This window comes from Aethina tumida, chromosome 2 (assembly GCF_024364675.1).
Source record: "Aethina tumida isolate Nest 87 chromosome 2, icAetTumi1.1, whole genome shotgun sequence".
In the NCBI taxonomy this organism is placed as follows: Eukaryota; Metazoa; Arthropoda; class Insecta; order Coleoptera; family Nitidulidae; genus Aethina; species Aethina tumida.
In genome coordinates, this window is record NC_065436.1 from 8,398,976 (window position 1) to 8,426,712 (window position 27,737).

A 27,737-nucleotide genomic window follows, 5' to 3' on the forward strand; every position below is an offset into this window, starting at 1 on the left:
TTTGAAATTTCTTAAACAATTCTGTATAACTTTTTAAATAATTCTATATAAAATTGAGACAGTACTAATACTTATTAATTCTGTATAAAAATTACGACAGTTTCATACTTCTTGATTAATACTATTTAAAATTATGACAGTTTTATAACTTCTTAATTAATTTTGTATAAAATTAAGACAGTTTTATAACTTCTTAATTAATTTTGTATAAAATTAAGACAGTTTTATAACTTCTTAATTAATTTTGTACAAAATTAAGACAGTTTTATAACCTCTTAAGCAATTCTATATAAAATTAAGACAGTTTTATAACTTCTTAATCAATTCTGTATAAAATTAAGACAGTTTTATAACTTCTTAATTAATTTTGTATAAAATTAAGACAATTTTATAACTTCCTTCTTAAACAATTCTGTATAAAATTAAGACAGTTTTATAACTTCTTAAGCAATTCTGTATAAAAATTAAGACAGTTTTATAACTTTTTAATCAATTCTGTATAAAATTAAGACAGTTTTATAATTTTTTAAGCAATTGTGTATAAAATTAAGACAGTTTTATAACTTCTTAAGCAATTCTGTATAAAATTAAGACAGTTTTATAACTTCTTAATTAATTCTGTATAAAATTAAGACACTTTTATAATTATTTAAGCAATTTTATATAAAATTAAGACAGTTTTGCAACTTCTTAATCAATTCTGTATAAAATTAAGACAGTTTTATAACTTCTTAATCAATTCTGTATAAAATTAAGGCAGTGTTATAACTTCTTAAGCAATTGTGTATAAAATTAAGGCACTTTTATAACTTCTTAATCAATTCTATATAAAATTAAGATAGTTTTATAACTTCTTAATCAATTCTATATAAAATTAAGACAATTTTATAACTTCTTAATTAATTTTGTATAAAATTAAGACAATTTTATAACTTCTTAAGCAATTCTGTATAAAATTAAGACAGTTTTATAACTTTTTAATCAATTCTATATAAAATTAAAACAGTTTTATATCTTCTTAAGCAATTCTGTATAAAATTAAGACAGTTTTTACATCTATTAATAACATAATAATGTTTTCTTTGTAAGAAAATACTTTATTTTTTTAACTACTTTTAAAACTTTTAAGAATATTATTAAATTGACAAAAATTAAATACATTTGAATGTGCTACTTCTCTGGCCAACCAAATCAGACTTAACACATGTATCTAAAGTAACATCTCCGACGTTTATAAGATGTGTAACAAAAACAGCAAAAAACAGTATAGAATATTGAAATATATTTTTTATAAGGACTAGACAAAATTTGAATTAAATCTCTTTATGACATGTCTTACAAAATATTTTAAATTTTGTGCAATATACCCATCCCCACTGCTCCGCATTGTTTCTGAAATAACAAATAAACGCCAAGGACATAAACAAATTTACTCTGGACATTTAATTTCAACGAACGGTAACCTGGACAGAAACGAAGAACGCCGTTAAGCTATTTCAGTACCAGAGTTCAAATAGACTCATATGCACGAATGCATAATGCTACAGAGCAAAGTTTGCCTTGAAATTGCACAAATTAATTATTATGTTTCACTTAAGTATGGAACTCCGAGGTCACAATAGTTAATTGTGTGAATTTTTTATTTTCGAGTGCGAAACGTCTATGACACCTGACTTATTCAAATGCGAGACAAATTTACAATATATTTATGCATATAAGTGCGATTTGTTTACTATAATTGACTAGGAATCGGGTGTTCCAGTTTTTAAAAAGTAAAATTATATAAAGTGGTGGCCAGAGAAATGGCACAAAATTTAAAATCATGATGATTTAATTCAAATATTGCCCATTCAATATAATAAATATATTTCAATATTCTATACCTTTATAAAATGAAATTCACGACTCTTAAATTAATAGCAGCAATTTCTCTAACTTTGATGCCCTTTGGTATTTTAATCGAGACTACATGTCATTCCTTAAGTTTTCAATTGTATTTAGATCCGGACTTTACGCTGGACAATAGAGAATCTTAATAATTTCACTATTTAACCAACGTTGAACAACTTTTAATGCATGTTTCGTATCATTATAATGCATAAAAATCTATGTAACTGGTAAATTATCCTTGGAAAATGGTTCCAGTACATCTCTCATGTTATCTCTATTCATATGTATTCGAAACAGTCCATTTTACTAAGAATTTTTTGCAAAACTTTTCCTTTATTGTATTTCAAAGATTTTGTATTGAATCTGAGATCCAAACGTTTATTAGGAAGACGGTTAATGTATTTTTTACCATCTAATTTTGTTCTATTTAACATAGATTCATATCTTCAAGTACGCTTTGTCAAAATTCTGTAGGATAATTAATATATGTTATGTTCATTCATTCAGTCGACCTCTGATAATTACACTCGACACACTGAAGTTGAAATTCACTTTCAGTGAGAAGAAAGGGATACTTCAGTCCACAGAAGTGGGAAAAAATAATTAACATGAAACATCATGGTCTAAATATTGCTGATAACACTATTAACTTAAGATGCTTTCGAAAAATGTTTTACAATGCTTATTAACAAATGTGGAACAACACACACTATTGAAAATACAGTAAGAAAATGTCCCAATAAAAAACAACTTGTTTTATTGACAGACTTATGAATAAAATAAGTAAACGACATCCTTTCTTGTCTTCTAGGCAAATAAAAAATGAAGTAGTCGAGTCATACAATATCAGTGTGTCTAGAAGAAGAATCTGACGTCAACTGAATTCACAAAACTTGAACTAGAAGCTGCATAAAAAATCTATATAATTGGTAAATTATCCTTGGAAAATAGTTCCAGTACATCTCTCATGATTTTTCTATACATATGTCTTCGAAACAGTCCATTTTACTAAGAATTTTTTGCAAAACTTTTCCCTCACTGTATTTCAAAGATTTTATATTGAATCTGAAATCCAAACTTTTATTAGGAAGACGGTTAATGTATTTTTTATCATCTAATCTTGTTCTATTTAACCTAGATTCATATCTTCAAGTACGCTTTGTCAAAAGTCTGTAGGATAATTAAAATATTTTTGAAAATCTTTAATCTTGTTCGAATTTTCTTTTTCGATACCAATGGTTTCTTTACTGAAATATATCCGTGTAAATTCAGTCGACGTCTGATAATTATACTAGACATACTGAAATTGAAAGACCCAATTGATTAATTTTTAATTTATATAGAGAACAAGAAAAAATGTCGATTACTGATTTTTTCAATTGCTCTGTCAATAAAAGGTGTTGTTTTTTTGTTTATTCTAATTTCAATAGAGTATATCGTTTGATATTCGTTAATAAGCATTGTAAATCAATTTTCAGAAGCATCATAAGATATTAGAGTTATCAGCAATATTTAAAACTTGATATTTCATGTTAATTATTATGTTCATCTTTTCTGGAGAGATGTTTCTTTCTTCTCACTGGAATTGAATTTATTTGACAAAATAATGTCATACTAAAAATAAATACTAACTATTAAGAATATTATTAAATATATACACAAAGCGTAAATACATTTGAATGTGCTATTTGACCAACCAAATCAGACTATTTATTTGTTTAAAGTAATATTTCAGCAAATAAAAATAAGTAAAATATTGAAATATATTTTTTATACTAACTGAATATAATTTGAATTAAATCCTTTTATAAAACATCTTAAAGAATGTTTGATTTTACATTTAGTGCTATTTCTCTGACCTTCATTATTTAACAATACTCTTAATAGTAAAAATTTATTCTTAATATAGTTATTGAATAAATTCACTTTTAGTGAGAAGAAAGGGATATTTCAGTCCACAGAAGTGGGAAAAAATAATTAACATGAAACATCATGGTCTAAATATTGATGATAACTTAAGATGCTTTAGAAAAATGTTTTACAATGCTTATTAACAAATGTGGAACAACACACACAATTGAAAATACAATAAGAAAATGTCCTAATAAAAAAACAACTTGTTTTAGTAACAGACTAATGAAAAAAAAAAAGTAAACAATATCCTTACTCGTCTTCTAGACAAATAAAAAATGAATTAGTTGAGTCATACAATACAAGTGTGTCTAGTAGAAGAATCTGACGTCAAACAACAATATTTCATTAAAGAAATCATTGCTATGAAAAAAGATTATTCAAACTAGACTAGAAGCTTACATAGATATGTATTAATTATCCTCAAAAGTTTTGGCGAAGTGTGATGAATCCGTGTCAATAGAATAGGATCATATGATAAAAAATACTCCTAATAAAAGTTTGGATCTCAGATACACTACAAAAACTGTGAAACACGGTGAAGTAAATATTTTTGTTTGGGATTGCTTTCCTGGGCATGATATAGGACACATTAGGATAGTAATCTCTTGACACCACTACAACCAATTTTTTAACCCCTAAATTTGAATAAGTAAATAATAATTAAGAAAAGTAATATAATATAGTTGTTATAATTTAAAAAGTGATTAACAAAAATTAAATAAAAAAATATTTTCATTTATCTAACAGTGCCTAGTTAAGTAATACCAGGAAATGCAAAACATAGCTTATGGCAAGATGTATGTATTCTCGTTATCAAATATTTTTTGAATAGATTATATTATGCCCACATAAGTTATCTATAATACTGTTAATTATATATAAACTGTAACTGTTTTGTATCGTTTATGTGTATTTTTGCGTTGTTAATTCTCCGTGGTTGTCCGTTAAAAAATTGATTGAAAATTTTATTTGGAAAAAATATATTTTTTAAAATTTCCTACACCTATTTCATAATTAAATAATCTGAAATTGGTATTTTATGGAAAAAATATTAATTAAGAAAGAACACAAACACGTAATTCTATTCCTTAAACTTTATCTAAGATACTCTACAAATGGGATACACAACCAGCAATATTTTGAAACATATTTTTCAGTAAACTTAACGTTTGTATATATCCTTGAATAGAACATATTATGTAAATATTTAACTAAACGTCACTAAATTAAAGTTACTTCAAATGTTTCCAATTATTTTTATGTTATTTAATTAAAATTGTTGTATAGCATTAATCCAACTAGATTGTCCATGAAAGTGATAGTAGGCGAGGTAACAGTGCGTGTGACTCACCTGAAGGAGTACTCTCCGAATTAATGGGAAATCCATTGCATAATTGAAACAGCAACAGCCCCAGGCATAAACTTAACAATTTCCATGGTGTTTCCATAATTCATAAACTGTCACTGCACAAAACATGCACTAACGATCATTGAATTTCATAAATACACTTTTATTTTGTTGTATTGATCGTAAAACTTTGCTTTTGTCGAGTTTTTCTTGTGCGGTCACATTTTACACTGGCATAATACTTGCACGGCCACCGAACCACCTAAGACGGCGTGAACATCTACCGATGTCCCCAAGACCAACATCAATCCACTATTTTTGCGTTTAAAATGACATTTATCGAAGCAGGGTTTTTGACAGATTATTTCATAACAGTCGTATAACTTCAGCGCCTTTGTTTGAATTTTATTAATATTAGAATAACGATGTAAGGTTTCCTACTACACACTCTGCATCATTTCCCGTGTGCGTTAATAGAGTGCGGCACAGCTACATATAACCTCAAAAAACTTGTATCTGTCTGAAACATAAAATAACATATAACATCTGTGAATTACCAAAACATATATATTCTGCGTTCTCAACATAGAAAAAGTAACATTACATTGTACTTCTAACTAATTAGGAACCATGTCAGCAACGATTACAAAAACCACAACAACGGAGTCAAAATTAAAAAATAAAGAAAAGGACCTAAAAGAAGCAACACATTCGAATAACCTCGACGATATGTTAACTAAAGTTAAGAAAGTCGACGACACGTGTGCTTTTCATAATTGTAAAAAACGCACAAATGATTTTGCCATAGACTGCAAATATTGCAACAGCAGATTTTGTACATCACATGCCCTGCCTGAAATCCACGGATGTGGTGAAGCAGTCAGGAGGGATGAGAAAAGAAAGTTCCTCCATCCTGAGTCGAGATTAACCAATGAAAAGCACGAACAGGCACATACCAAATTGTCCATGAAGTTGAAACAAATGCAACAAGAGCGAAAATCTAAACAAGGTTTCACAAGTAAAGGCAAAAAGAAGTAAAGTGTATTATAATTTATATTTAATAATTAAAAACTAAGATACTTAAGCCTATTTTATTTATCTCCAATATTTAATTACTGTTGAGATTAAAGTCAATAAAGTGATTTAATACTCCCTTTATTTTATTATTACACCATTATACAATTGTCAGTTGAATCACAAAGATGCAGATAGTGAATGTTAAAAGAGAGATTATTAATTGATTTATTGAATCAATATTAAAGATATCCAATATGTCTGTTTAAATTTTAAATAAAACAAAACTAGATATTTAAATGACTATATTAAACAAAACTATTATAATTATGTTTATGTAAATATATATATATATTTCTATAAATTATGAATACACATCTTTTTGTTGTGAAATATTACAAGAGATGCAGCTAAACTGCAACCTCATCCTCCCTTGACATCTCTTCAATATATTTTCGATATCAATGGTGATTGGCTCATTTAAATGAGATATAATATTATCCAGAGCTTCTTCAAGGTAAAACTCTGCTTTAGATGCGGGAAAACCACTTAAAAACTTCCTCAGTAAACATATATCTGTATATGTTTGTAAAGCTCCAAAATTGTTGAACTTCTCAATACTGGCGATTATTTTACACAGCTCCCTGGACACAAATTCAGCTACTTGGGGTAAAACGGTTTGTAGGAGGTCGTTAGAAATGGTGGTGACTTCTGCGTGAATTTGAATGAAGCTATTTATACAGTTCACTATGTACGGCCTAATATCTGTGACTTTCATAGTTGTATCCCAGTTTAATGTTTCAAAATATAAGGATTCCTGAATTATGTTTATAATTGGGACACTTTTCAACTCTAAATATTTATTGAGGATTAGTTGCTCCAGTTCTAATAAGCCATATTTTGCATTACTTATGGCCTCTGTAGGTGTTGGGAATCCATAATTCACATCATTTTGTAAAGTATTTAATACAATATTCTTTAGGTATAAACAATTAGATAAAGTAAGTAAGCATCTTTTTTCTAGTGGTGGCAAATTTACAGAAACATCATTTGTATCCTCATTATCTTCTAGAAAGCCAGTTAGAACAGTTTCTGAAGTTCTTAGCATTGTTTCAAACTCTTCATTAAATGAATTGATTGCAGTTTGATTTTGTAAAACTGAATTCTCACTTTGATCACTGAATATAGACATTCTTATTGTTTCACTGATCTCTTGCACCACTTTGCAGAATTGCAAAGGAAAATTTGTTATTCCATAATAGGTTTCACTGAATTTTATTGACCAATCTTCATTAATATCCATTATTTTCTCAATACTAAACTTAAACAGCACTCTGATACAATGGATTTTTAGATTCGTCAACAAATTTAAAAGTAAATCCAAACATTCTTGTGGTAAACTTAATCGAACAAATAATAAATATACTGATCTTATATTTTGGAGGATTTCTGGAACATAAGTGACAATGTTTCCCTCTGGAGTTTTAATATTTGATATGCCATTCTCTTGATTCAGTAATATTTTCTCAACAGACTTACAAAAATTTTCAATTATTCCCTTAACCATCTGCTTAAATTCACCAACTTGTTCCTCTTTATGTTTCACATTCAGTTCTCCAGAAAAATATGATTGGCCCATATTCCATAAGTCTGCGAAAGTGTCCAAAATGTGCCCACAAACATCTCCAACAAATGACATAGTTGCAATATTGTCTTCATATGATATATTATAATATTGATCAAAGAGAGTTGTTATTTCATTATTAATATACACATATCTGCTTTTAATAGCAATCCATGCGGCATCCTGAGGAGAATCCAAAAGTACTAAATATCTTATGATTTGTTTCTGCTTAGCAAGATTAATTGGATAATTTTGAAGATCTAAATATAGTTTATTTTGCAACTTCTCAATGCAGCTTTCAATTTCCTTTAGGGCTGATTTAAAAATTGGAATTTGTGTTTTCCCAAACAGGTTCTTCACTCTAATATAGTCATTGATAATAATTTCATAATGTCCCTTTTTCATATTTTTCTCAATTGCAGCTGGTAGATAAAATAAAAACTTAAATCTGGAAAGAATGTTGAGGGCATTTCTGCTTTCTTCAGCCTTACTCCACCCATCCAATACATTTTTAAATAAATCTTTGGTTTTAGTTTCAGAGTCCTGAATTGCCTTTTTTAATTTAACAGTTGGGTCAGTAAATTTGTCACTTTCATAAGCCTGTTTGAGTTGTATCAAGGTATCAATTTGATTTACAATAGGTGACACATTATTTTTTAAAAAGGACAATCTCTCATTCTTTTGATCTTTCACCCTTCTTTGTAAAAATTGTAATCCGGCCTTTAAGTCTTCAAAAGATGTAAGTTGATAATTTTCAAGTAAAAACCATGCTGGGGAGAAGTCCTTGCTCGTAAAGTCTCCACACTTTCCTGGGAAGTGTAATTCGAAATCTTTCTTGGATATCGTTGGTTCACTTTCTTCAACTAACAAACCGAGAGGATCTTGAGTGCCACAGCTGTTTGGCCTCTCCCAGGTGTAAATGGGAGTTTCTTCAACCCACACAGACACCTCTTTCATGGGCCCAACTGTCGTCAATTGTAGTCCATTAAATTGGACATCAGATGTTCCAACACCGCCCATTCTTGTGGTGACAATAACATCCCCTTTTCCAACAATTGGGCCGGATAAAGTGATTATTTTGTTTTCGGATACCCATTCTGCTGATAAAAGACAATTAACACCGCAAATTGTAAGTCCTACTAGGTCTGTTGACTTCTTCCCGAAGTTTTCGCCTCTGATTACTACTCGTGTACCCGGAAATCCCTCATTTGGAGAAATTCCATTAACAACTGGGGGTGCCATAGAGATTTATTTGTTGTCTACATAACATACGAAAAACTGTTAAAACACCCACAATTTATGACAGGTGGAAAACAACCGTAAATTGGGTTTGTTTATTTGTCAAAAATTATATGTATCTGATCTGTCATTGGAGGTTACATCGAATGTACTGTTGCTGTTTTTAATGTAAATTTAGCTTCAAATTCCTTTAGATATTTATCTAGTTTTGTGATATAATTAATTAAAATACCCAGAATATCAAATAGAGTTATTCATGTTTAATACAATCATCAATGAATCATGGCATATCTAACAGATAAAGATAGTCTATGTAAAGAACAATGCTTTGTCAACAGCACTAAGACGTCAAAACAGAAACGTCAACGAAGCACAAAATGTAAAATAATTTGCCGAATTAACAAACTAAAATGCCTCAGTTGGATCAATATCCACTTCTGGTAATTTTTAAATTAATAATACTTATAAATAGTTTAATTAATAACAACTTCTTTTAGGTGGGACTTGTATATGTATTTAATCTTATTGTCGGAACCGGAGCCCTGACTTTACCTGCTGCTTTTGCGGGGGCTGGATGGTTGTTCAGTTCGATTCTTTTAATCCTGTTGGCTTGCGTTAGTTTCATAACTGCTACGTTTGTAATAGAGAGTGTAGCTTCGGCAAATGCAACAATACAATGGAAGAGGATACAGTCACATAAAATAGATGTAAGTTTGATTTTTCATGTAATACATTTAATGACTTAGAATTTAATGAGTGAAGTTGTTGCTAATTAATAGTAATTTGCCAAAATATATTGGGTTAATGTTATTAGTTTCATCAGGAGAGTTGAGAGGCAAATAATTGATTTTTAATCATCAGAAAAATCCCGAATAATTTTAATATTAATATTCTTTTAGGAGAGTGAAGTGCCAATTGATTCTTCATCAGACCAAGAAAACAGCACAGAAGAAACAGCAATTCTGGGTGGCAGACGTCAGAGATTTTTTCATCTGAATACAAATGTTGAGTTGGGAGAAATTGCATCTTTATATTTAAATAAATTTGGTCATCTCCTGTTCTTTTTGTCACTATGTATTTATTTATATGGAGACTTGGCGATATATGCGGCTGCTTCAGGTAAAACAATTGTGAACCTCAGTTGTAAAAGTAATGACACTGAGGATTACAGTATTAAATGTTGGGATGAGTATAATATTACCAGAATGGATATGTACAGAATTTTTGTGGGATTGTTCACAATAATTATAGGCCCATTTACATATTTCAACGTACAAAAAACGAAATATCTGCAGATTTTTACAATCAGTATTAGATGGTGTGCTTTTATAATAATGGTTACTTTGGCTATTGTAAGACTTATTAAATATGGTCCCCAAGGACATCCTAAATTGATAAATTTAAGTGAGGTACCAGCATTAGCTGGATCAAGTGTTTACAGTTTTATGTGCCATCACTCACTGCCAGGTTTAATTGCACCTATATCTAATAAGGCTAATTTAACAAGAAAAATAGGCTACGATTTTATAATTATTTGTTTGTTTTACTTATTACTTTCAATTACTGGGGCATTTGCGTTTGAAACTGTTGACGACTTATATTCTTTGAACTTTATACAATCAGGGGATTCCAACTTTTTGATGAAAATTATCGGTTTCTTCCTTGTTGCTTTCCCATTATTCCCAATGTCAACAAGTTTTCCTATCATTGCTATAACTCTACAAAGTAATTTAAAAAACCTCGTACTGAGACGTAATGGTCATGAAGAGCACAATATATTTGTTAAAAGAATAATATTTCCGACATTAGCGGTAGTTCCACCTGTTATAGTCGCACTTTGTACTCATAATCTTAAGCGTTTGGTAGAAATTACTGGTACGTACGCAGGTGTTATAGTACAATATGTTATACCTGCAGCACTAGTTTTTTATGCAAGACGACAATGTTACAGAGACTTTGGGTATAGCAACCACAAATATGCTAGTCCATTTAGAAATTCTTTTTGGTTTATATTTATTATTTGTTGGGCTGTGGTTTGTATTATATTTGTATCAGTCGATATATTTTTTAAAGAATAGATTGTTTTTGCGAATTGCGCACCTAATTTTTCTCATTTTTGAGATTGATTGGGTGTATTAAGACATATAGTTATTTTAAATAGATAATAAATGCTGGGTTACATTAAGTGTTCTTGCCACAAGATAGTTATGGAGTGTATCATTCATCAAAGTACTATCCAAGACCACACTTATTGTTAAACCAAGTATTTAAAAAAAAAATATTCCCCTATTGGTACGAAAATGTCAAAAAATTAATGCTTGACATTCATGAATTTATTTTTCTGTTTTAATTGCAACATATAAAAGACTGTGGATATTATTTTTATATATAATGTATATAATAAGTTTATTTCCCTCATAGTTTAATCCCAAAATATTTTTGATAAAGTGTGATTGATAAGATGTATGTTTTATAATTTTTGTGTGAGTAAAATTATTAAAAAAATCTACTCTTCTTATTTGTTATATTAAACTTGAATCAACCTATTTTTTCATTATTATAATTTATTTCATTAAAACCTAAAATGAAGCTCAAATTTGCACTATTTTATTTCTTTAAGATAATTAGGGAGCACAACAAAATAAATATATCTCCAATATTTCTCATTCGATCCAGTAAAACTGAAGCTTAAATTACGCTTCGAAATTTCATCGGCAGTAACTCGAGGTCTCCAGCAAAATTACCAACAAATTTTTTAGAACTCTGTAAGTCTAGTGAGCTTAATTTTGAAATAACAGATGAAGTAAATGACTAATCCATATCAACATCTCACCAGAGATAGTCTAAAACAGTCTAGTTAGAAGTTGAAGATGCGAATAACAAAATATAATAAATAATTTAAGCAGTAAGTATATAAATAAATTTTCTGGTAAAAGTACAAAAGTTTTAAAATATATATAGTGATTCAACTAACTTATTCATTAGAAATTTAGACAGAGCGGAAAAATTTATTGATTCAAAATTTTTAAATTATATTTATAATTTAATTCATTTTTCTAATTTATTTTGAACAAAATTTCACTTATAGTTCCTCAGGAATCCTGTATATTTTTGAAAAAGTAATATAATAATAATAATAAGTTATAATTGCTATAAGAAATCTCAACTCAATAGTTCTCCAGTTTTCCATAAATTTCTAACGGATAAGTTAGGTGAATCACCGTGTACATATAAGGAGCTTATTAATAAAAAGATAAATTTACTCAGGTTACGAAAATAAAGTTTTAGCTTTTTTTTGTAAATTTTTTTATTTATTAATATATTTAGCGAATATCTTAGTATGGACCGCCTTCTCTAGAACATTCTTTGTAGTTTAAAGACTTGAGAGCGCATCCATCAAAATTTAAACGACTTGGGAAATTGATGCAGATGGGACATTTTTAAAACTAAACACAAATATATGTTTTAAATAATCAGCAGATTATGGAGTGAATAGTCAGTTTTTTGTGACTCGAAATTGAATTTTTATTAAAGGAAAATAAATATGAAATTCAACTACACACCTGTATACAGCAGTTAAGATAATCAGGGAGCTCTTAAAAATAAATATATACCCATTTTCCGATCCAGTGAGTAGTGTATAAATAAATTTTCTGGTAAAATACAAGTTTTATAATATATATCAAGTTATTCGCATAACTTATTCATTAAAAATTTAGGCAAATGGTGAATCACTATCTGCATATAAGGAGCTTATTAATAAAATGAAATATTGACTAAACAAAAAAAAGTTTTATTTTTTTATTTGTTAATATATTTTGGGAATTATCTTAGAAGGGAATATTGAATAAACTAAAATAAAGTTTTATTTTATTTCTATAAATCTACTACAAACTTTGTAGTTTAAAGACATGATGCGCATCCACCAAAATTTAAATGACTTTGGGAATTGATGAGACATTTTTAAAACTAAACACAAATATACGTTTTAAATAATCAGCAGATTATGGAGTGAATAGTCACTTTCTTGTAACTCGAAATTGAATTTTTATTTATTTTACACAACTGTATATAACTTAAAAACAGTTGTTAAGACAATAAGAATTTTATTATATTCACATGTCTAAAAATTAGATGTTTAAAAGCTCCAGTGGTGCGCATTCGCCATAAATGCAAAATAAATAAATTAATTTAACGATCCAAATAACATCCTTCTTAGGATGTATTGCGCCAGGAATAAAAATACATATTTATCTTTCAAAAGAATAAATAATTCGTCGTGTCAAGATAATCAGCAAAATTCTGATTCTTATTAAAATGCTGTTTGTTAGTTTTTTGGATATATGGCAATTGTTATAAATAATATGAAATATGTGTGGTAATAAAATTTATTTCATTGGTCATATTACACAAGTATTTCAAATAATGACAATCCAAATTGTGAATATACCTTTTTAAAATATTCAACAAAAGGCAAAGGTTTACACTCACTAGAATATAAAGATGAAAGAGTATCTAAACAATACGTCCATAAATTAGGGACGGCTTCACTACTAAAGTGTGGATAAAAAGTTTTTATTTCATAGAGAAACAGTTCGTTACTTCGTCTAAAAATTTGTGTAATTTCATCAGTTAAACTACTAGAAATTAACAAAAATAATTTAAACTTTTTCTTTGGTTTTATAGTACTAAGATGATCTAAATTTGCTCTAATATTTTTAATTTTTTGATAAAGCTGTTCCAAGTCTTCTGAACCGTGTGATTCAAGATAAACTCGGCGATTGTAAGTGAAGGATTTTTTCCCCACTTTGTAGATTTTACCGGTAGGTTTTTGAACGAGGAATGATTCAGGTAATGAATAAATATGACTAGTTACAATATGATATTCAGTCGTTATGCTAACTCTCTTCAAATCTTTATATATAAAAGACGTAGCTGGGAAAATACCTCCTTGATGGATAAACCCATAAAATAAACCCAAAATCAAATTAGCAAACACCCAAATTTTAAATATAGTGTTGCTATCAGGTTTTGGGATGATTGTTGGTTTTACCATGTTTTTGTCAATTTCTGTTATAACATTGTGTGGTTCATTTAGAATTGTGTTGCCATGTAAATAAGACAAGGGTAGAATAATTGGTACTAAAAATCTTGGCTCTTGGTGTGGAAAGAATGATAAAATAATAACTGGAGCCAGCCAGGAAAGGGTCATCACTCCTTTTATACTTTTCACTGAAGGTAGAAGATGAAGTTTCCTTCTATAAATCCTAAAAAAGACAGACAGACATATTATTATTAAATCTGTGGTAAATTAGGGTATATAAGTACCATTAACAAGTATTGACTTAAAAATAATTCACAACAATTATATGAATAATATACAGATACAAACAAAAATAATAATTAAGATATAGTCACATATAATTGTTGGAAATTCACAATTAATTATTTGAAGACAGTTATTAAAATTGTACTTACATGTATGCATATTTGAACAGGGACACAATGGCACATATTCCTAATACATTGTACAATACAGGAATATTGGCAACAATATGCAAGTACTTTGGATGTAATCCATGTATTGACAGATTTTCTGGATCCATGTTGTACTTCAAGAAATTCAAGGGGGCAAAAACAAAACTGTTTATTGAGATATCCAACATTCCAATCTCTCCCCAAGTAATATAGCCATAAAAAAATGAGTCAATTAAAATAACAATGAGGAATGTTGGAATGGAACAAATGGCAAGAACCATAATTCTGAGATGGAAATGTACTGACAGGACACATTTGCTGCCTATTCCTCGGTACAGCCAAAAAAATACTGGAAATAATGCAAAAGCTAGAAAAGTAGGCCTGTTAAAGAAACCCAGTACTGTTATAGTGCTTATATAAAAAGCATTGTGGAATGTATCGTGTTCCAAGTAGAGCTTTAATTTGTGAAATTTTGCCCTTTCTACCACATTTTGACTATTCTCATAGCGATAATGTAAATATTCCTTCTTTTTTATTAAAATATTTGAGAATGTTAAACTATCACAAACAAAGTACATCAAGATAGACAATAAAATCAGTTCTATTGTATTGGAAAACGTCCTTGTGCCATAAATAATCATGACATATGAACTTGCTAATACCAAAAGCTTAGTTTTATATTTCTCATTATTATTAACGCAAATCTTGTAAAGGGAGTAGTCAACAAGAAAAGAGAGGAGACATATCAATAATCTTGGAAAAACTAATAACCAATATGGTGTAATCATATTCAAATCGAAATAATTTGATAAGAAATAATTAAAAAGTTTTAGTACTTGATATGAGAGACCAATTGTAAAATATATTATTGTTGCACTTCTAATTGGCTTATTTGTGTTAAATTCCCATGGTGGATTATTCTGTACATCAAATGTTTTGCCTACAAATAAAAGTAATTTTATAACAAGGTTTTTATAAAAATTACTAACTTACCAGCTATAACTTCAACAGACTGAAAGTATTCATCAGGATGTATGTATCCTAATTGTGGGATAAATACTAAAATGATTCGCAGGAGCACAAGTAACCAGTAACTTGTAGAGTATTTATTAAATGACATTTTAGTAATGCTAAAAAGGAATTAAACAAGTAATAAATTATACTATATTATTAATTTGACATACAAACCTTATAATTAGGAAATTTAAAATACTTATATATTACAATAGTAGAAAAACTAGTGAATCTTAATATATTTTGTAAGTTTACCTAGATCTGATATGATCTAAGATTACATTTTGATATAATTATTATAATACTTCTTATATTTGATATCGATTGTTTAGTACATAACCTCTTCCGCCAGCACAAAATTTGTTGTTAAAACAAAAATTCGTTAATATATACATGTTGTCATTGTTTAATTCAACTTTTGTAATAAATTGTTAACAAGAATCAATAGTTTGTGGTCAGTAAAATGATTCACCACTCGTATAACACCCTGTAATCTCAGTTGCCTAGTCTTTGATTTAGTATATTCTAACCTTTGACGTCCATTCTATTTATTGCACCTTTAACAAATGGTCACATTTTAGTCTGTAACTAGTTGTACATTTTTATACATTGTTGAAAATCATTAAAAATGGCAGATCCAGAACTGGAAGAAATCCGTAAACAAAGACTCGCTCAAATGCAGTCACAGTATAAGGTAAAATTTTAATTATTAATTTTTTGTTTAATATGCCAAAATTACAACTTTAGGGGGATGCCGGTAGTGCCCAAAAGGCGAAAGAGGAACAAGCAAAAGCACAAGAAGAAGCTAAGAATTCAATTTTGATACAAATTATGGATCAAGCCGCAAGGGCACGTTGTGAGTATCGACTGAATAGTATTAATATAACTATAAATAATGTAAAATTGTTTTAGTAAACACTCTTATGCTAACAAAACCTGAAAAAGGAAAAATGGTAGAGAACATGATTGTTCGAATGGCACAAACTGGTCAGATCTGTACTAAAATTGGTGAAACTGAGTTAATAAATATACTCGAAAATGTCAACTCACAGTTGCCTCAGAACAAAACGTCTGTAAAGTTTGACAGAAGAAGAGCTGCTTTGGATTCAGATGATGAATTAGATTTCTAAGTGCAAGAATCAATTTTAACTTCACAATAAACACAATTTATATTCAAATATTATTATTTAATTAAACAATTCATGAGAACATCATTTTTGTTTTGAAACCTTGTCCAAGACTTCATTATGTTTGTTCATGAAATATTATTTTTATTTACTAATACACATTCACTAACTTCTTGAATGAGTATTAAAACTGTTGTAAAGTTTTGTCTTTTAATTATTATTATAATAATGTATGAAATATATCAACATAGAGAATAGGCAATCATTGAAAGTAAAACTAATAAAGTCTGTATATGCCACTGCCAACTTGTGATGTTTGAGTTTGTCGAGGCACATTATATATTGAACAGAAACATACAACTTAAAAGAGTGCATTTGTCATGTAAATTTAGTCTGCAATCACAAAAACCTCTTGTACACCAAATATCTTCACAAACCTTTAAAAATAAAAACCATGACTAACAAAATAATTTATTCATTATTGTATTTCCCATTAGCCAGTAAATAATATTAAATATTATTATTTAATATTAATTAATATTAAATCAAAAGTTGAACTCTGTATAAAACAATACGCTCTCTATTATTGGTAAAACGTAAATATTAAAAAATACATTTTTGTGTTTTTATTCTTTTAAAATAGAATATAACTGACAATATGACAAACAAGCAATATGAGTTTTATATTAAATTTCAACTTTTGTTTAGTTTATTTCATTGGTTGAAGTACCGTTGTAGGTGACTTTCTGTATCTCAAGGGAGAGTTTAAACTAGGGTTTTGTTAAATTTCTTGTTTGCTGAATTATTTACAGTCTATTAGTCATTAATTAAAGTCGTTTAAATATTCGTAAAATTACCCATATTTAAATTAATTTTAATCTGTTATTAGTTTCAGTTGATTTATAGTTTTTATCTGTTTTCCTTATTATTTATTTGTAAATATAGTTAGTTTGTTCTTAATCTGAATTTCAATTAAATTCCCGTATAAACAGTAAAACAGAAAATGACTTCAGAAAAGGATGAAGTAGGATAGGAGAAATCTGATGTTAAGGACCTTTATATGATTATTTTTATTTGAATTGTAGACTTGACCTAGGTATTGTCCTTGTATTATCATTTCTATTTCTTACTTCACTCTTACATTATTTGTATATTCAAAATCTTATCTCTCTTGTTTTTATATTTTGATTATATTAAGATTAGAATTAAAAAAATTAAAATTGGTAGTTATAAAGCCGATAGAAGTGAAAACTTAGAACTTTTAGTATGAAAATTTGAAATTTCATGACAAAATATAAATGATTCTTCAATTAAACAATTCAAATAATAATTAAACAAAAAGACTATTTCAACAATGCACAGTATATACACATTGAACTTTTCACTAAATCCATTCAATTTCACTTGTAAGATACAGATGTAATGCTATAAGCATGTCGGTGACGTGAACGCCCAAGATTTCACCCATTCAAAAAGTGTCTAAGGCGCACAACACACTGCGCATGCTTCAGCCATGAGCATGTTGATGACGCGAATCCATAGGATTTTCTCCTACCAAAAAGTGCCCAACGCGACTAAAGAAGTTTGCACTTCAAAAATACTTCATTCATTTCATTTTAAATAATTTTGAATTTGTGTTAGTTCCAAATAATTTTTTTACAAGGGGTCGAAAATGGTGAACGATTGGATGCAGTAGAATATTTGTTTAGCTAATTAAAAAATATATATTTATTTTTAATTTGTTTATGAAGTTAACTTAATATTCAAGATCTTCGGAAATCAAAACATTGAAATTTTATTATTGTCTAGTTTTTGTTTGTTGATTAAATATTGAATTTGATTATTTTCAAATACTAAAAGCTTCTCTCCATTGTGGTTTAATTTACCACCTTAGGTCAAAATTTTAACATTACTTAGTGTTGTTAATTATTTATAATCTGTGATAATTGTAAATTCTCGATCGTAAACGGAAGGACGAATGTATTTAACACTTCAGATCATTGCTAAAAGTTCGGTTATACAGTAATTTCATTCGGCTTTGTAACTTTCGATTATAAGACATTTTCAGTTGTCTATTATTAAATAAAAGTGGGTATAAAAATATGTCTGAGTTCGAAAAACTTGAAAGAAAATCGATAATTGGAAATTAAAGCCATCGCAGAGAAAATGGAGCTTGCTGAAATTAATTCAAGGATTGTGGGAAGATGACTGTACACTTGCAAAGACAACCTTGGTTTCTACTAAAAATGTAAAAATCCCAATTTTGACTTGCTTTGGATCACATTCACTGGACCACATAATAACGGGGATGAATGACAAGTCCAAATTTAATTTGGAAAAAAAAATATTGGTTCTGTTTATATCAAACATTCTACAGGAACAAAACTGTGCAAAAGGTTTGTTTTATCCACAGTGAAACATGGTGGTAGTTGAATTATGCTATGGGGATGTTCCAATTCATCTTAGAAGTGCCTCACCTAACTCATCTGAGTAGTCGTCAGCGTTAAATACATATTTAAAATGGAATTTGCAGTCGTATTCTTAAAAAAATAAAGGATTATATATGATTAGTGGTCGTATAACTGTAATTATGACGGATTCAACATCTCATCTAAGATTAAATAAAGTTAATAAAAATAAATATTTATTAATAATCACTTTATTTTAAACAAAGACAAATTAGCAAAACATATATATTCACAATTACTTTACAATGGTACTGTATATCAATTTTGAAATACTTATCAAAGAAAAAATTACCCGTATATGAACTATTTACATCTTAATATGTAAATGTCGGCTCACAAGGCTAGTAACGTGGCATTATAATTATAAACAAAGAGAACAATTTACGAAACTACATTGGGTTAAAAGTAACTAAGTAAGTCAAAAATAATTCGTCAAGTTCTTCCTTTCTTTCGTTCTTTGGTATAAATTTGTAATTTTAAAATTAATCATTAACATATAAAACATAATAAATAAGTCAAAAAACATTGCATAAATTTGATGTCTAATGGTTAAACTCTGTTTATTTTAAAGTGATAAGGATTTAACACTAGGATTGTTGTGACAATACAATCAATTGGAACTAATTAAGTTAAATTACTCCAACAAATCCTTTGTTTAGAAACTTTAAATTACTGGCACATACAAATCATCATACGAAATGATATAATAAATTTCTAAAAATAGTCTTCAAGAATTATGAATGTTTTTGGTTTTATGTGTTAATTAGTAATATATTTAATTGTTTCAAACAAATAATGAAAAATCACAGACAAAGTTTTTGAGATATTGCTAGATTTAATATGCTGATATCTACTTATCCAACTGTATAATTTTACATAAAATATGACAGATAAACGTATCAGAATATTTTTAGAAATTGTCTATTGGTAATGTTAATTAATGTTAATAGAAGATTTGCTTTGTAACTCACAATTTTCTAAATAGTACCACAGTCCTTTGAATTTTGATTTGACTCAATCCTTGTAGAGCAATAATTAAATATTTTAATTAAAATCACATAGATAAAACACCCAAATAATACATTATTGTAATCTAATACAGTCACACACAATTAATAACTGATTTGCTAGGTTTATATTTTACAAAAAATACAAATACTGAACAGTCAAAAATATTAAATATAACTATCACAAAATATAAACTGTATATTTGATACTATTTTTGCTATAATTCACAACAATAGTTTGAAATTTCTAGTGTTTCAATCAAACTTAAAGAGTTCATTAAAAATAAATTTTATAAAATATTTAGTTTAAATTTTGAAATATTTAAATTAAAAAAATTGTTTCTACTAGTTGTTAAAGATATATAAATTGTTTCCAAATAATTTTAACGCTATTCAATACTTTTGACCAAGAATACACTGACAGACGTACATTTAAAATACTGCACATTTAAATTTATTAGGAACATAAAATAATTTACGGACTAGTTCCTTTAAAAATATTTAACATATGGGTACAGAGTAGCAATTAAAATTAATTAAAATGAAAAATCTTTTAATTATCTAATTTGAAAAGCTATCCTGTACAGGTGTGTCTATAACTAATAATAGTATCATTTAAAAGCATTATACAATGCAAGTACTTTGATTTGACTAGAACCGTCGTTTCTAAAGTTTAATCCCTTTTTTCGTGTTGATCTGCAACAAAAATAACACACATAATTTTTTATAAATTGTGAGATAAGGAATTCGTTATATAATTAAATAGAAAAAGCTTTTCATGTTTTACCTTCATCATCTTCCTCCTCAGCATCCAATATATCTGCGCAACATATGGAGTACATTATGAGTGACAGAAAACCCATGGGTAATCCAAATAGTACAGTTGTTAATACGGGATTACCGGTCCACATGTTGATGATAGCAGTGCTGGCTTCAAAATATGTTCTGTACAAATTAACCAAAAATCCATTCCCACCATACGCCTGTAATAATTTAAAAAAATATTCAATATATTGTCCTTTATAAATAATTTAATTTCTTTTGTTATCCAATGTAATAAAACAGGATAATCTTCATATTATCCGAGATAAAAATTGCAGTGTCCAGAGTGGTAATTATGGGTATTCTCATAAAAAAATGGTATCATAATCACGAGAAAAATACTATCCCTTATCAATAAATTATATTTTTTTTGTTATTCAATATCATAAAACAGGACAATCTTCATATTATCTGAGATAAAAATTGCAGTGTCCAGAGTAGTAATTATGGGTATTCTCATAAAAAAATGGTATCATAATCACGAGAAAAATACTATCCCTTATCAATAAATTATATTTTTTTTATTATCCAATATCATAAAACAGGATAATCTTCATATTATCCAAGATAAAAATTGCAGTGTCCAGAGTGGTAATTATGGGTATTTTCATAAAAAAATGGTATCATAATCACGAGAAAAATACTATCCCTTATCAATAATTTATATATTTTTTTTGTTATCCAATATCATAAAACAGGATAATCTTCATATTATCCAAGATAAAAATTGCAGTGTCCAGAGTGGTAATTATGGGTATTCTCATAAAAAAATGGTATCATAATCGCGAGAAAAATACTTAGTAAAAATTATGTAATATATCATTTCTTAAATAAAATAAAAATGATTATATTAATGTTATCGTTTGGAATGATGCGTCATTGTTAATTACCAATAGTGCTTAATTTAGATAAATAAATACAGTGGTGATCAAAGAAATAGCAAAACATGTAAAACGTGGGAGATATTACTTAATGCATTTGTTAGTCTGATTAACCAAAAAAATAGCACATTCAAATATATTTATATTTTGTGTAGATATTTAACAATACAATAAATTCTCTTTCAGTGAAAAGAAAGAAATAGTGCTATTCTATTTCAGAAAAGAAATCATTGGTGCCAAAAAAGAATTTTCAAACAAGGCTGAAAGTTCTCAAAAAATTGTATCAATTACCCTCGAGAATTTTAACGAAGGGTACTTTGGAGTCATGAAGAGATGTTGAATGGTATAAGATTGTAAAAAATAAGTTCATAGTCCTCCTAATAAAAGTTTGGATCCCAGATACTCTACAAAAATTTCGAATCATGGTGGAGGAAATGAAATGTTTTGGTTAGGTGTTCCTTTCCATGAGATATGATCATTAAAGTTTAAAGTTATGAACAGATTATTTAACTAATATGTATATATTTTTCAAAAGTGTGCTATTTCTGTGACCCTCATTTCAAATTTATTTTATTTATGATTTAATTTAAGTAGAAATTATAAGTGCAAAATGAATAGTGGTAGAAAGAATGTACAGTAATTAATTTTAATAAAGCTATTATTGAATGAATACATTATGAAATATTTTTTTATAAGTTTAAATAAAATTTAAAATGTCTAAGCAAATTTTTCGTATAATCCAGGAATCAATAAATGTTCTAGAGCCTCATTTCAAGCCAAACATTAAATCTTTCTTTAGGCTTATGCATGTGTTAAGCATATATTAAATACTTACAGGAATTGTTTGGTTGTATATTCGCTCCAAAAAAATGTCTATTGCTTCAACAGTCAGTTCAGTGGGATCATCTTCTGGAATATGATGATGATTGGTTGTTGAGTTTAACACTATTAAATGGGGTAAAGGCAAAACTTGCATTGCAATTGTGTTTGCCAATGCTGGACTTCCTATCCAACCAAACTGAAAGTTTTTATGGTACTTATCCTTTTTCTTCCTGATCAGACTCTCTACCATGTTCCTAAATTCTAACATTTCAGCAGACAGTTCATGTAAAACATTTTCTTCTACAACTGCCAAAACTAGATATTTCTTGGTTTCAATTAACTGATGTATGTTCCCTCTGGTAACCTTCGGGAATATTTCAAATCTTTCTTCGTTTATCCATTTGAACATTGTTTTATTTAAGTGGTTAGCTTCCTGCAGTCCATTTCCATGTTCAACTGTAAATAATATTATTACAATTAACTTAGTAAATCTTAGGATGATGAATCAAGTTAGCTATTATTTGTCTAAGTTATATCTTGAATTCTCCTGTCCAATTTTGAGCAATTTTAAGATTACAAATGAAGAACACGCACAAATTAAACATACTTGGATTAAAAAAATGCACATTTTCCTTATGTACGAATACAGCTGGCAATTCTTCAATGTCAACATGTTGTTTAGCAATTTCATTACTTGCTGTGTAAAAGAAGGCATGTTGTTGCATTTTTGAGGCTACTTCAAAAAATGCATCCCACAAGGGGCCTTCCTGGTAACCAACATACATAAAGAATAACTGGTTCATATTTTTAAGGTTTGCTAAGCTCTCTGCCCTTGTAACCTCTTGTACTGGAGGTCCAGCCATTCTGATAGCAAAGTTAATGATGTCTTCTTTTGTTTTATCACCATTATAAGTAATGTCATCATTAGGTTTTATGCTGTAATAACACACATTATTAATGCATTTTAAAATTAATTACTTGTAGGATTATTACAATTTTATTGTTGGGTAACCAGAAATAGCAAATTCATTTGCAATAGTAGGAAAACGGGTGCAGTCAATCTTTCCTACCCTTATATTGGTCCTGTAAAGCGTTTGTGCAACATTTAACCATATTGGTTCTAGTCTTTTGCAGTGACCACACCACGGTGCATAAAACTTAACTAACCAATAACCTCCGTCTTTACGAATTTCGGAAAATTTATCACTTAATTCAAGTACTCTAGATGCAGATAAACATGCGAATAATGCTAAAAAAATAACTATGAGCATATTTTACGTTTTATATTGTTAATATTACCTGTAAAAGCAATAAAATGTAAGCACTTCATGTTTAAATTGACGCGACCATGTAGACCAGGTTACACAAATAAATTTAGTCGAACCTAATCATATTAAGAAATTATTGATTGCATTCATACATTACTTAATTTAAAAACATATATAAACGATTGTTTATTTACTATACGTTTGTGTTTACAATGACAACTAATAAGAAGTTAAAATATCTATATACCTATCTTTTTCTAACTATTAATTTTCACTGGATAAAAAGGTTCATCGAATTTTTATTTTGAAAATTTGAAGTACAAAATCACATTATGCAATTTTTAGTAATACATTTTATTTTTTTTCTTATCGTATAGTTTAAACAATAATATATTTTTTGGATTTCTGCAAAATTATATATAAAGCCGTCATATGTCTCCAATATTGGTTATAGGTATTATAACATAGATAACAAAATACCTATAGATGAAGATTTTTGTTATACGATACTGAAAGGTAGGATTGGAATATTAAATCCACAGGACACCCATTAAATCTGTAAGTTTTATAATCTGAAACTTATGTGCTACAGTTATAACTATAACAAGAGTTATAATATAAAATCAACCAATGGCAGAAAATTTACTTTATCTTTTATTTAAATATAATTTTGATATAAATTCATAATAGATAAAACATTCATACAATTTTTATATTCACAAAATTATAAAATATTATTGAAACAAATTATCCATTTTTTGCAATATTTCCCTAAAATTAAATTTCTCTTCATGTTCATCATTTCTGTTTGAAATTGTGAATATGTTCCTTTCTCTGTGATTTTCTCTAGTACTTTTTTCATCAGTTATCGGTTCAAAACTATATGCACACACAGGGGAATTTTTTCCCAGACTAGAACAAGTTATCAAATTTTGGTTGGGATGAAATTGCACACAGTGTATGGTATTTAACATTGTCTCGTCAGATAAAGATATAGTCTTTTCACAGGTTCCAGTTTTGGCATTCCAAATAGTTATTACACCATTCTCTCCTCCAGACATTACATAAGTACCACATGGTGATATAGATCCAAACATTTGCACTCTAAATCAAATAAATTAACAACTTGTTATTGAAAGTGATAAGAAGTACCTTTCATTTAATGATCCTTGCAACCAATGAAGAACACAGAAACTATTTAAGGACACTATTCGTAATATACTATCCCTGGAATGCACCAATATTTTTTTCTCATTAGGAAATATTAATATTTGGTTGATAATAGTATTTTTTAGTTCCAAAATAGTCATACTCCTTAAAAAGAAACTGTAAATAGTACAAAAATAAGTAAAACGTAAGTATGTACTTCTGTAGTTTCCATTCATCTCCACTCCTTTCCCACAATAATATTTCTCCAACAGAATCAGATGAATACAAAACAGATCTATGTTTACTGAAACAAAGAGATGTTACATATCCTTTATGTTTTGTCAATTCTTGATGCAGTTCGAAGCATTTTGACTGTTTGTCTTTAGTCCAAATTCTGACACACCCATCATAACAACCAGATGCTATAACACTGTCTGAATTGATGTTACTGGCGTAGACAAAAGCTGGATGAGGTAATATCTAAAATAGAAAAAATGGTTTTTAATTTAGAATTCAAACAAAACAACCATCACCTGCAAAAACGTATCTCTGTTAAAATCCCAAACTGCAATAGTATTATCAGCAGAAGACGTAATTATGTACAAATCATTACACGTCCAATTGATGCTGTATATTAATTTTTGGTGACAAGCATATTTTTTATGTTCTTCAAATGAAGGCACCTAAAATATTTTGTTTTAGACAATATTTTATTATTAAAGCATTGAGATACACACGGAATATGTTACGACATTATACATTTCATTGACAAGAACAGCACAAGCCAAGTACAACCCATTATTACTAAATTTATGTATGAAACACCCTTCGTCATAGGACTGAATTTTGGCAACGCATTTATTGGGAAATTCGAATTTCTTTAGTCTCTTCTGGAACCTGGTGGTATCTGTCAACTTTTTAATTTTTTCTTCAGTTTCATATTTTTGAATACTTTCGTCATGCAATTTTGCACTAGTTCTTTCTTGTTGCAGTGGAGTTTTAGATCTGAAAACTTCTATAATTTTTTCTGGTGGTGTTAGGGCATTAATAGTAACATAAAGTGTTGACGGATATTTTTTCATTTTCTTGCTGTTCCATATTTCCCATAAGCAACATTTATCAGGCGATTCTTTAGGTTCAATATTGATATGATACAGTTGCAGCCTAAGTTTTTTGTTTAGGTTGCTGGCGTTGTTTTTTCCGATGGGCTTCAAAAAGGCGAAACAAATTTTATGCCAACCCTTAAAAGAAGCTAACAACAATTAATTAGTAAAGAATTGTAATTGTAAATTTTGCTAACCTTTATGTAAATTTTGATTGTGACTCTGAGACATTGTAAAAAAATCTAGAATTTCAAAGAAATACATCACATTTGTTGATGCTAAATAATTAAAATCTTCATTTATAGTTATTCTTTCTTCCCATGATGGATAAAGAGTCCTAAGAACATTAAATTACATATTTTTATATGGATTAAGGTTCCATATTAAAATTAACAAACCTTTTTTCTTGTAGATTATAAAAATGTGTCATTACAGGTTGAATATAGTCAGTTTCCTGATTTTCATAATAGAATACAACAGATCTACTTTTATCACTCTTCATAAAATACTTTCCAGTATTTGCATCAACAATGTGAATCTTTACAACAGGATGTATCAAAAATGATTTGATTAGCAGTTTTTCTGTTTTGTGTATAATAATACTGACTATTTGATCATAACTTTGTTTATTTGGTTGGGAATCTTCCAAAGCATGACTTGAACTTGCTTCTTCCAACTCTTCAGCTTCATTTTTAGTTAAATCTTTTTCACATACTTCCAAATCAGCTTTTTCTTGAATACTACCATTGCTTTCAATGGTTTTCTCAGGAGTATTATGCACAACTGTTTCACCAATTTTGTAGTCATCTTTTTCAACAACAAATGTTTTGGTAGATGAGGCTGGTGACAAAGCTTTTAATACCTTTGGCGTTGTTACTTCAAAAGTACCATGACTAGAATGCGATTTTGTTTTCTCTAAATGTCTTGTCTTTTTCCTAGGTTTAGGAACTGGAGGTTTTACATGATTTGTGTTATCTTGTACTTCAAGTTGGGACTCACTCAAAAATTTATTAAGCATAAAATTATCTTGAGACTCTAACGATTCTAAATTTAATTCCTCCCTATTCAATAGGTTTTCACTACTAGCTGTGGTTGAATCATATTCATACATTTTTTTAGGTAATTTTTCAGTTTCATTATTTTTCACACATTTTAAGGCATTTTTCAACAGTGCATCAAATCGTTCTTTAGTTTCACTGCGAACACTTGGTGGAATACTTGTTGAAAACGAATCTGAGTTAGAATCCATTTAAAACGACTTTGTACAACCTTCTACACGAATTAATGTTTGTGTCAAACATATTTTGAATAATAATTTGTATTATTTGGTTGCCTAGCAACCGCAGGCTGCCACAATAATGATTTTAAAATAACTATATATTGCATGGATCAATGTTGCCAGTATTCATATGTTCTAAGAATTAATATATAATTTGACATCAATAACGGATTTTTATTAAAATATTGATAATTTATTAATACTGTAATTATAAATATGTTTAATTTAAAATAACAAATAATCTGCCAAATTGTGGCATATAATATTATTATGGGTGTACTGGCAACGCT

General features: G+C 28.3%; 9 protein-coding genes across 14 annotated transcripts in view; 4 read left to right on the plus strand and 5 right to left on the minus strand.

Annotated features, from left to right (window-relative positions):
• Nucleotides 1-5,512, minus strand: part of LOC109603335 (uncharacterized) — a 52,811-nt gene extending 47,299 nt beyond the window's left edge. For all 3 annotated transcript variants that reach the window (XM_049962415.1, XM_049962416.1, XM_049962413.1), the window contains exon 1: nucleotides 5,156-5,512. In XM_049962415.1, coding sequence (XP_049818372.1) covers nucleotides 5,156-5,252 — 97 coding nt within the window. In that variant the 5' untranslated portion in view covers nucleotides 5,253-5,512. The remainder of the gene's footprint in view (nucleotides 1-5,155) is intronic.
• The window catches only part of LOC109605890 (tubulin polymerization-promoting protein homolog), a 166,181-nt gene that overhangs the window by 111,087 nt on the left and 27,357 nt on the right, over nucleotides 1-27,737 (plus strand). The window lies entirely within an intron of this gene.
• LOC109606650 (DNA-binding protein SMUBP-2) lies at nucleotides 5,671-6,305 on the plus strand. Its single transcript, XM_020023181.2, has one exon. The coding sequence runs from the start codon at nucleotides 5,783-5,785 to the stop codon at nucleotides 6,188-6,190; it is 408 nt and encodes a 135-aa protein (XP_019878740.1). The 5' UTR covers nucleotides 5,671-5,782; the 3' UTR covers nucleotides 6,191-6,305.
• On the minus strand, nucleotides 6,457-9,152 carry LOC109606649 (exocyst complex component 2). Its single transcript, XM_020023180.2, has one exon. It carries the CDS (start codon nucleotides 9,030-9,032, stop codon nucleotides 6,531-6,533), a length of 2,502 nt encoding a protein of 833 aa, XP_019878739.2. The 5' UTR covers nucleotides 9,033-9,152; the 3' UTR covers nucleotides 6,457-6,530.
• On the plus strand, nucleotides 9,328-11,530 carry LOC109603342 (transmembrane protein 104 homolog). Its single transcript, XM_020019826.2, has 3 exons — nucleotides 9,328-9,469; nucleotides 9,527-9,736; nucleotides 9,929-11,530. Exons 1-3 carry the CDS (start codon nucleotides 9,440-9,442, stop codon nucleotides 11,105-11,107), a joined length of 1,419 nt encoding a protein of 472 aa, XP_019875385.1. The 5' UTR covers nucleotides 9,328-9,439; the 3' UTR covers nucleotides 11,108-11,530.
• LOC109603340 (GPI mannosyltransferase 4) lies at nucleotides 13,404-15,909 on the minus strand. The gene is made up of 4 exons (XM_020019824.2): nucleotides 15,696-15,909; nucleotides 15,501-15,637; nucleotides 14,508-15,447; nucleotides 13,404-14,296 (listed from the first exon to the last, which is right to left on the minus strand). The coding sequence occupies exons 2-4, from the start codon at nucleotides 15,625-15,627 to the stop codon at nucleotides 13,435-13,437; spliced, it is 1,929 nt and encodes a 642-aa protein (XP_019875383.2). The 5' UTR covers nucleotides 15,628-15,637; nucleotides 15,696-15,909; the 3' UTR covers nucleotides 13,404-13,434.
• LOC109603341 (programmed cell death protein 5) lies at nucleotides 16,041-16,730 on the plus strand. The gene is made up of 3 exons (XM_020019825.2): nucleotides 16,041-16,215; nucleotides 16,269-16,377; nucleotides 16,434-16,730. The coding sequence occupies exons 1-3, from the start codon at nucleotides 16,150-16,152 to the stop codon at nucleotides 16,649-16,651; spliced, it is 393 nt and encodes a 130-aa protein (XP_019875384.1). The 5' UTR covers nucleotides 16,041-16,149; the 3' UTR covers nucleotides 16,652-16,730.
• On the minus strand, nucleotides 19,294-24,137 carry LOC109603343 (protein disulfide-isomerase TMX3). Of its 2 annotated transcripts, XM_020019828.2 has the most exons (7): nucleotides 23,948-24,137; nucleotides 23,642-23,897; nucleotides 23,256-23,584; nucleotides 22,896-23,104; nucleotides 22,662-22,844; nucleotides 20,911-21,106; nucleotides 19,294-20,819 (listed from the first exon to the last, which is right to left on the minus strand). In XM_020019828.2, exons 1-7 carry the CDS (start codon nucleotides 23,976-23,978, stop codon nucleotides 20,797-20,799), a joined length of 1,227 nt encoding a protein of 408 aa, XP_019875387.1. In that variant the 5' UTR covers nucleotides 23,979-24,137; the 3' UTR covers nucleotides 19,294-20,796. The 2 variants fall into 2 exon arrangements, with proteins under 2 accessions (XP_019875387.1, XP_019875386.1); XM_020019827.2 differs by having other exon boundaries at nucleotides 22,662-23,104; nucleotides 23,948-24,135.
• LOC109603331 (jouberin-like) lies at nucleotides 24,553-27,631 on the minus strand. The gene is made up of 7 exons (XM_020019816.2): nucleotides 26,567-27,631; nucleotides 26,366-26,505; nucleotides 25,803-26,317; nucleotides 25,599-25,748; nucleotides 25,283-25,545; nucleotides 25,069-25,230; nucleotides 24,553-25,020 (listed from the first exon to the last, which is right to left on the minus strand). Exons 1-7 carry the CDS (start codon nucleotides 27,415-27,417, stop codon nucleotides 24,651-24,653), a joined length of 2,451 nt encoding a protein of 816 aa, XP_019875375.2. The 5' UTR covers nucleotides 27,418-27,631; the 3' UTR covers nucleotides 24,553-24,650.

Excerpts from the sequence above, each read along its gene's own strand:
- LOC109603341 (XM_020019825.2), top strand. The coding sequence starts at position 16,150 with ATGGCAGATCCAGAACTGGAAGAAATCCGTAAACAAAGACTCGCTCAA. Across the intron at positions 16,216-16,268 it reads AAATGCAGTCACAGTATAAG|GGGGATGCCGGTAGTGCCCA; the intron begins GTAAAATTTTAA and ends TTACAACTTTAG. Across the intron at positions 16,378-16,433 it reads TCAAGCCGCAAGGGCACGTT|TAAACACTCTTATGCTAACA; the intron begins GTGAGTATCGAC and ends AAATTGTTTTAG.
- LOC109603340 (XM_020019824.2), bottom strand. The coding sequence starts at position 15,627 with ATGTCATTTAATAAATACTCTACAAGTTACTGGTTACTTGTGCTCCTG. Across the intron at positions 15,448-15,500 it reads GTCTGTTGAAGTTATAGCTG|GCAAAACATTTGATGTACAG; the intron begins GTAAGTTAGTAA and ends TTTTATTTGTAG. Across the intron at positions 14,297-14,507 it reads CTGTTCAAATATGCATACAT|GATTTATAGAAGGAAACTTC; the intron begins GTAAGTACAATT and ends TGTCTTTTTTAG.
- LOC109603343 (XM_020019827.2), bottom strand. The coding sequence starts at position 23,978 with ATGAAGTGCTTACATTTTATTGCTTTTACAG. Across the intron at positions 23,898-23,947 it reads ACATTTTATTGCTTTTACAG|CATTATTCGCATGTTTATCT; the intron begins GTAATATTAACA and ends TTATTTTTTTAG. Across the intron at positions 21,107-22,661 it reads TATACAACCAAACAATTCCT|GCGTATGGTGGGAATGGATT; the intron begins GTAAGTATTTAA and ends AAATTATTACAG.
- LOC109606650 (XM_020023181.2), top strand. The coding sequence starts at position 5,783 with ATGTCAGCAACGATTACAAAAACCACAACAACGGAGTCAAAATTAAAA.
- LOC109603331 (XM_020019816.2), bottom strand. The coding sequence starts at position 27,417 with ATGGATTCTAACTCAGATTCGTTTTCAACAAGTATTCCACCAAGTGTT. Across the intron at positions 25,546-25,598 it reads ACAGAGATACGTTTTTGCAG|ATATTACCTCATCCAGCTTT; the intron begins GTGATGGTTGTT and ends TTTCTATTTTAG. Across the intron at positions 25,231-25,282 it reads GATGAATGGAAACTACAGAA|GAGTATGACTATTTTGGAAC; the intron begins GTACATACTTAC and ends TTTCTTTTTAAG.
- LOC109606649 (XM_020023180.2), bottom strand. The coding sequence starts at position 9,032 with ATGGCACCCCCAGTTGTTAATGGAATTTCTCCAAATGAGGGATTTCCG.
- LOC109603342 (XM_020019826.2), top strand. The coding sequence starts at position 9,440 with ATGCCTCAGTTGGATCAATATCCACTTCTG. Across the intron at positions 9,470-9,526 it reads TGGATCAATATCCACTTCTG|GTGGGACTTGTATATGTATT; the intron begins GTAATTTTTAAA and ends AACTTCTTTTAG. Across the intron at positions 9,737-9,928 it reads TACAGTCACATAAAATAGAT|GAGAGTGAAGTGCCAATTGA; the intron begins GTAAGTTTGATT and ends ATATTCTTTTAG.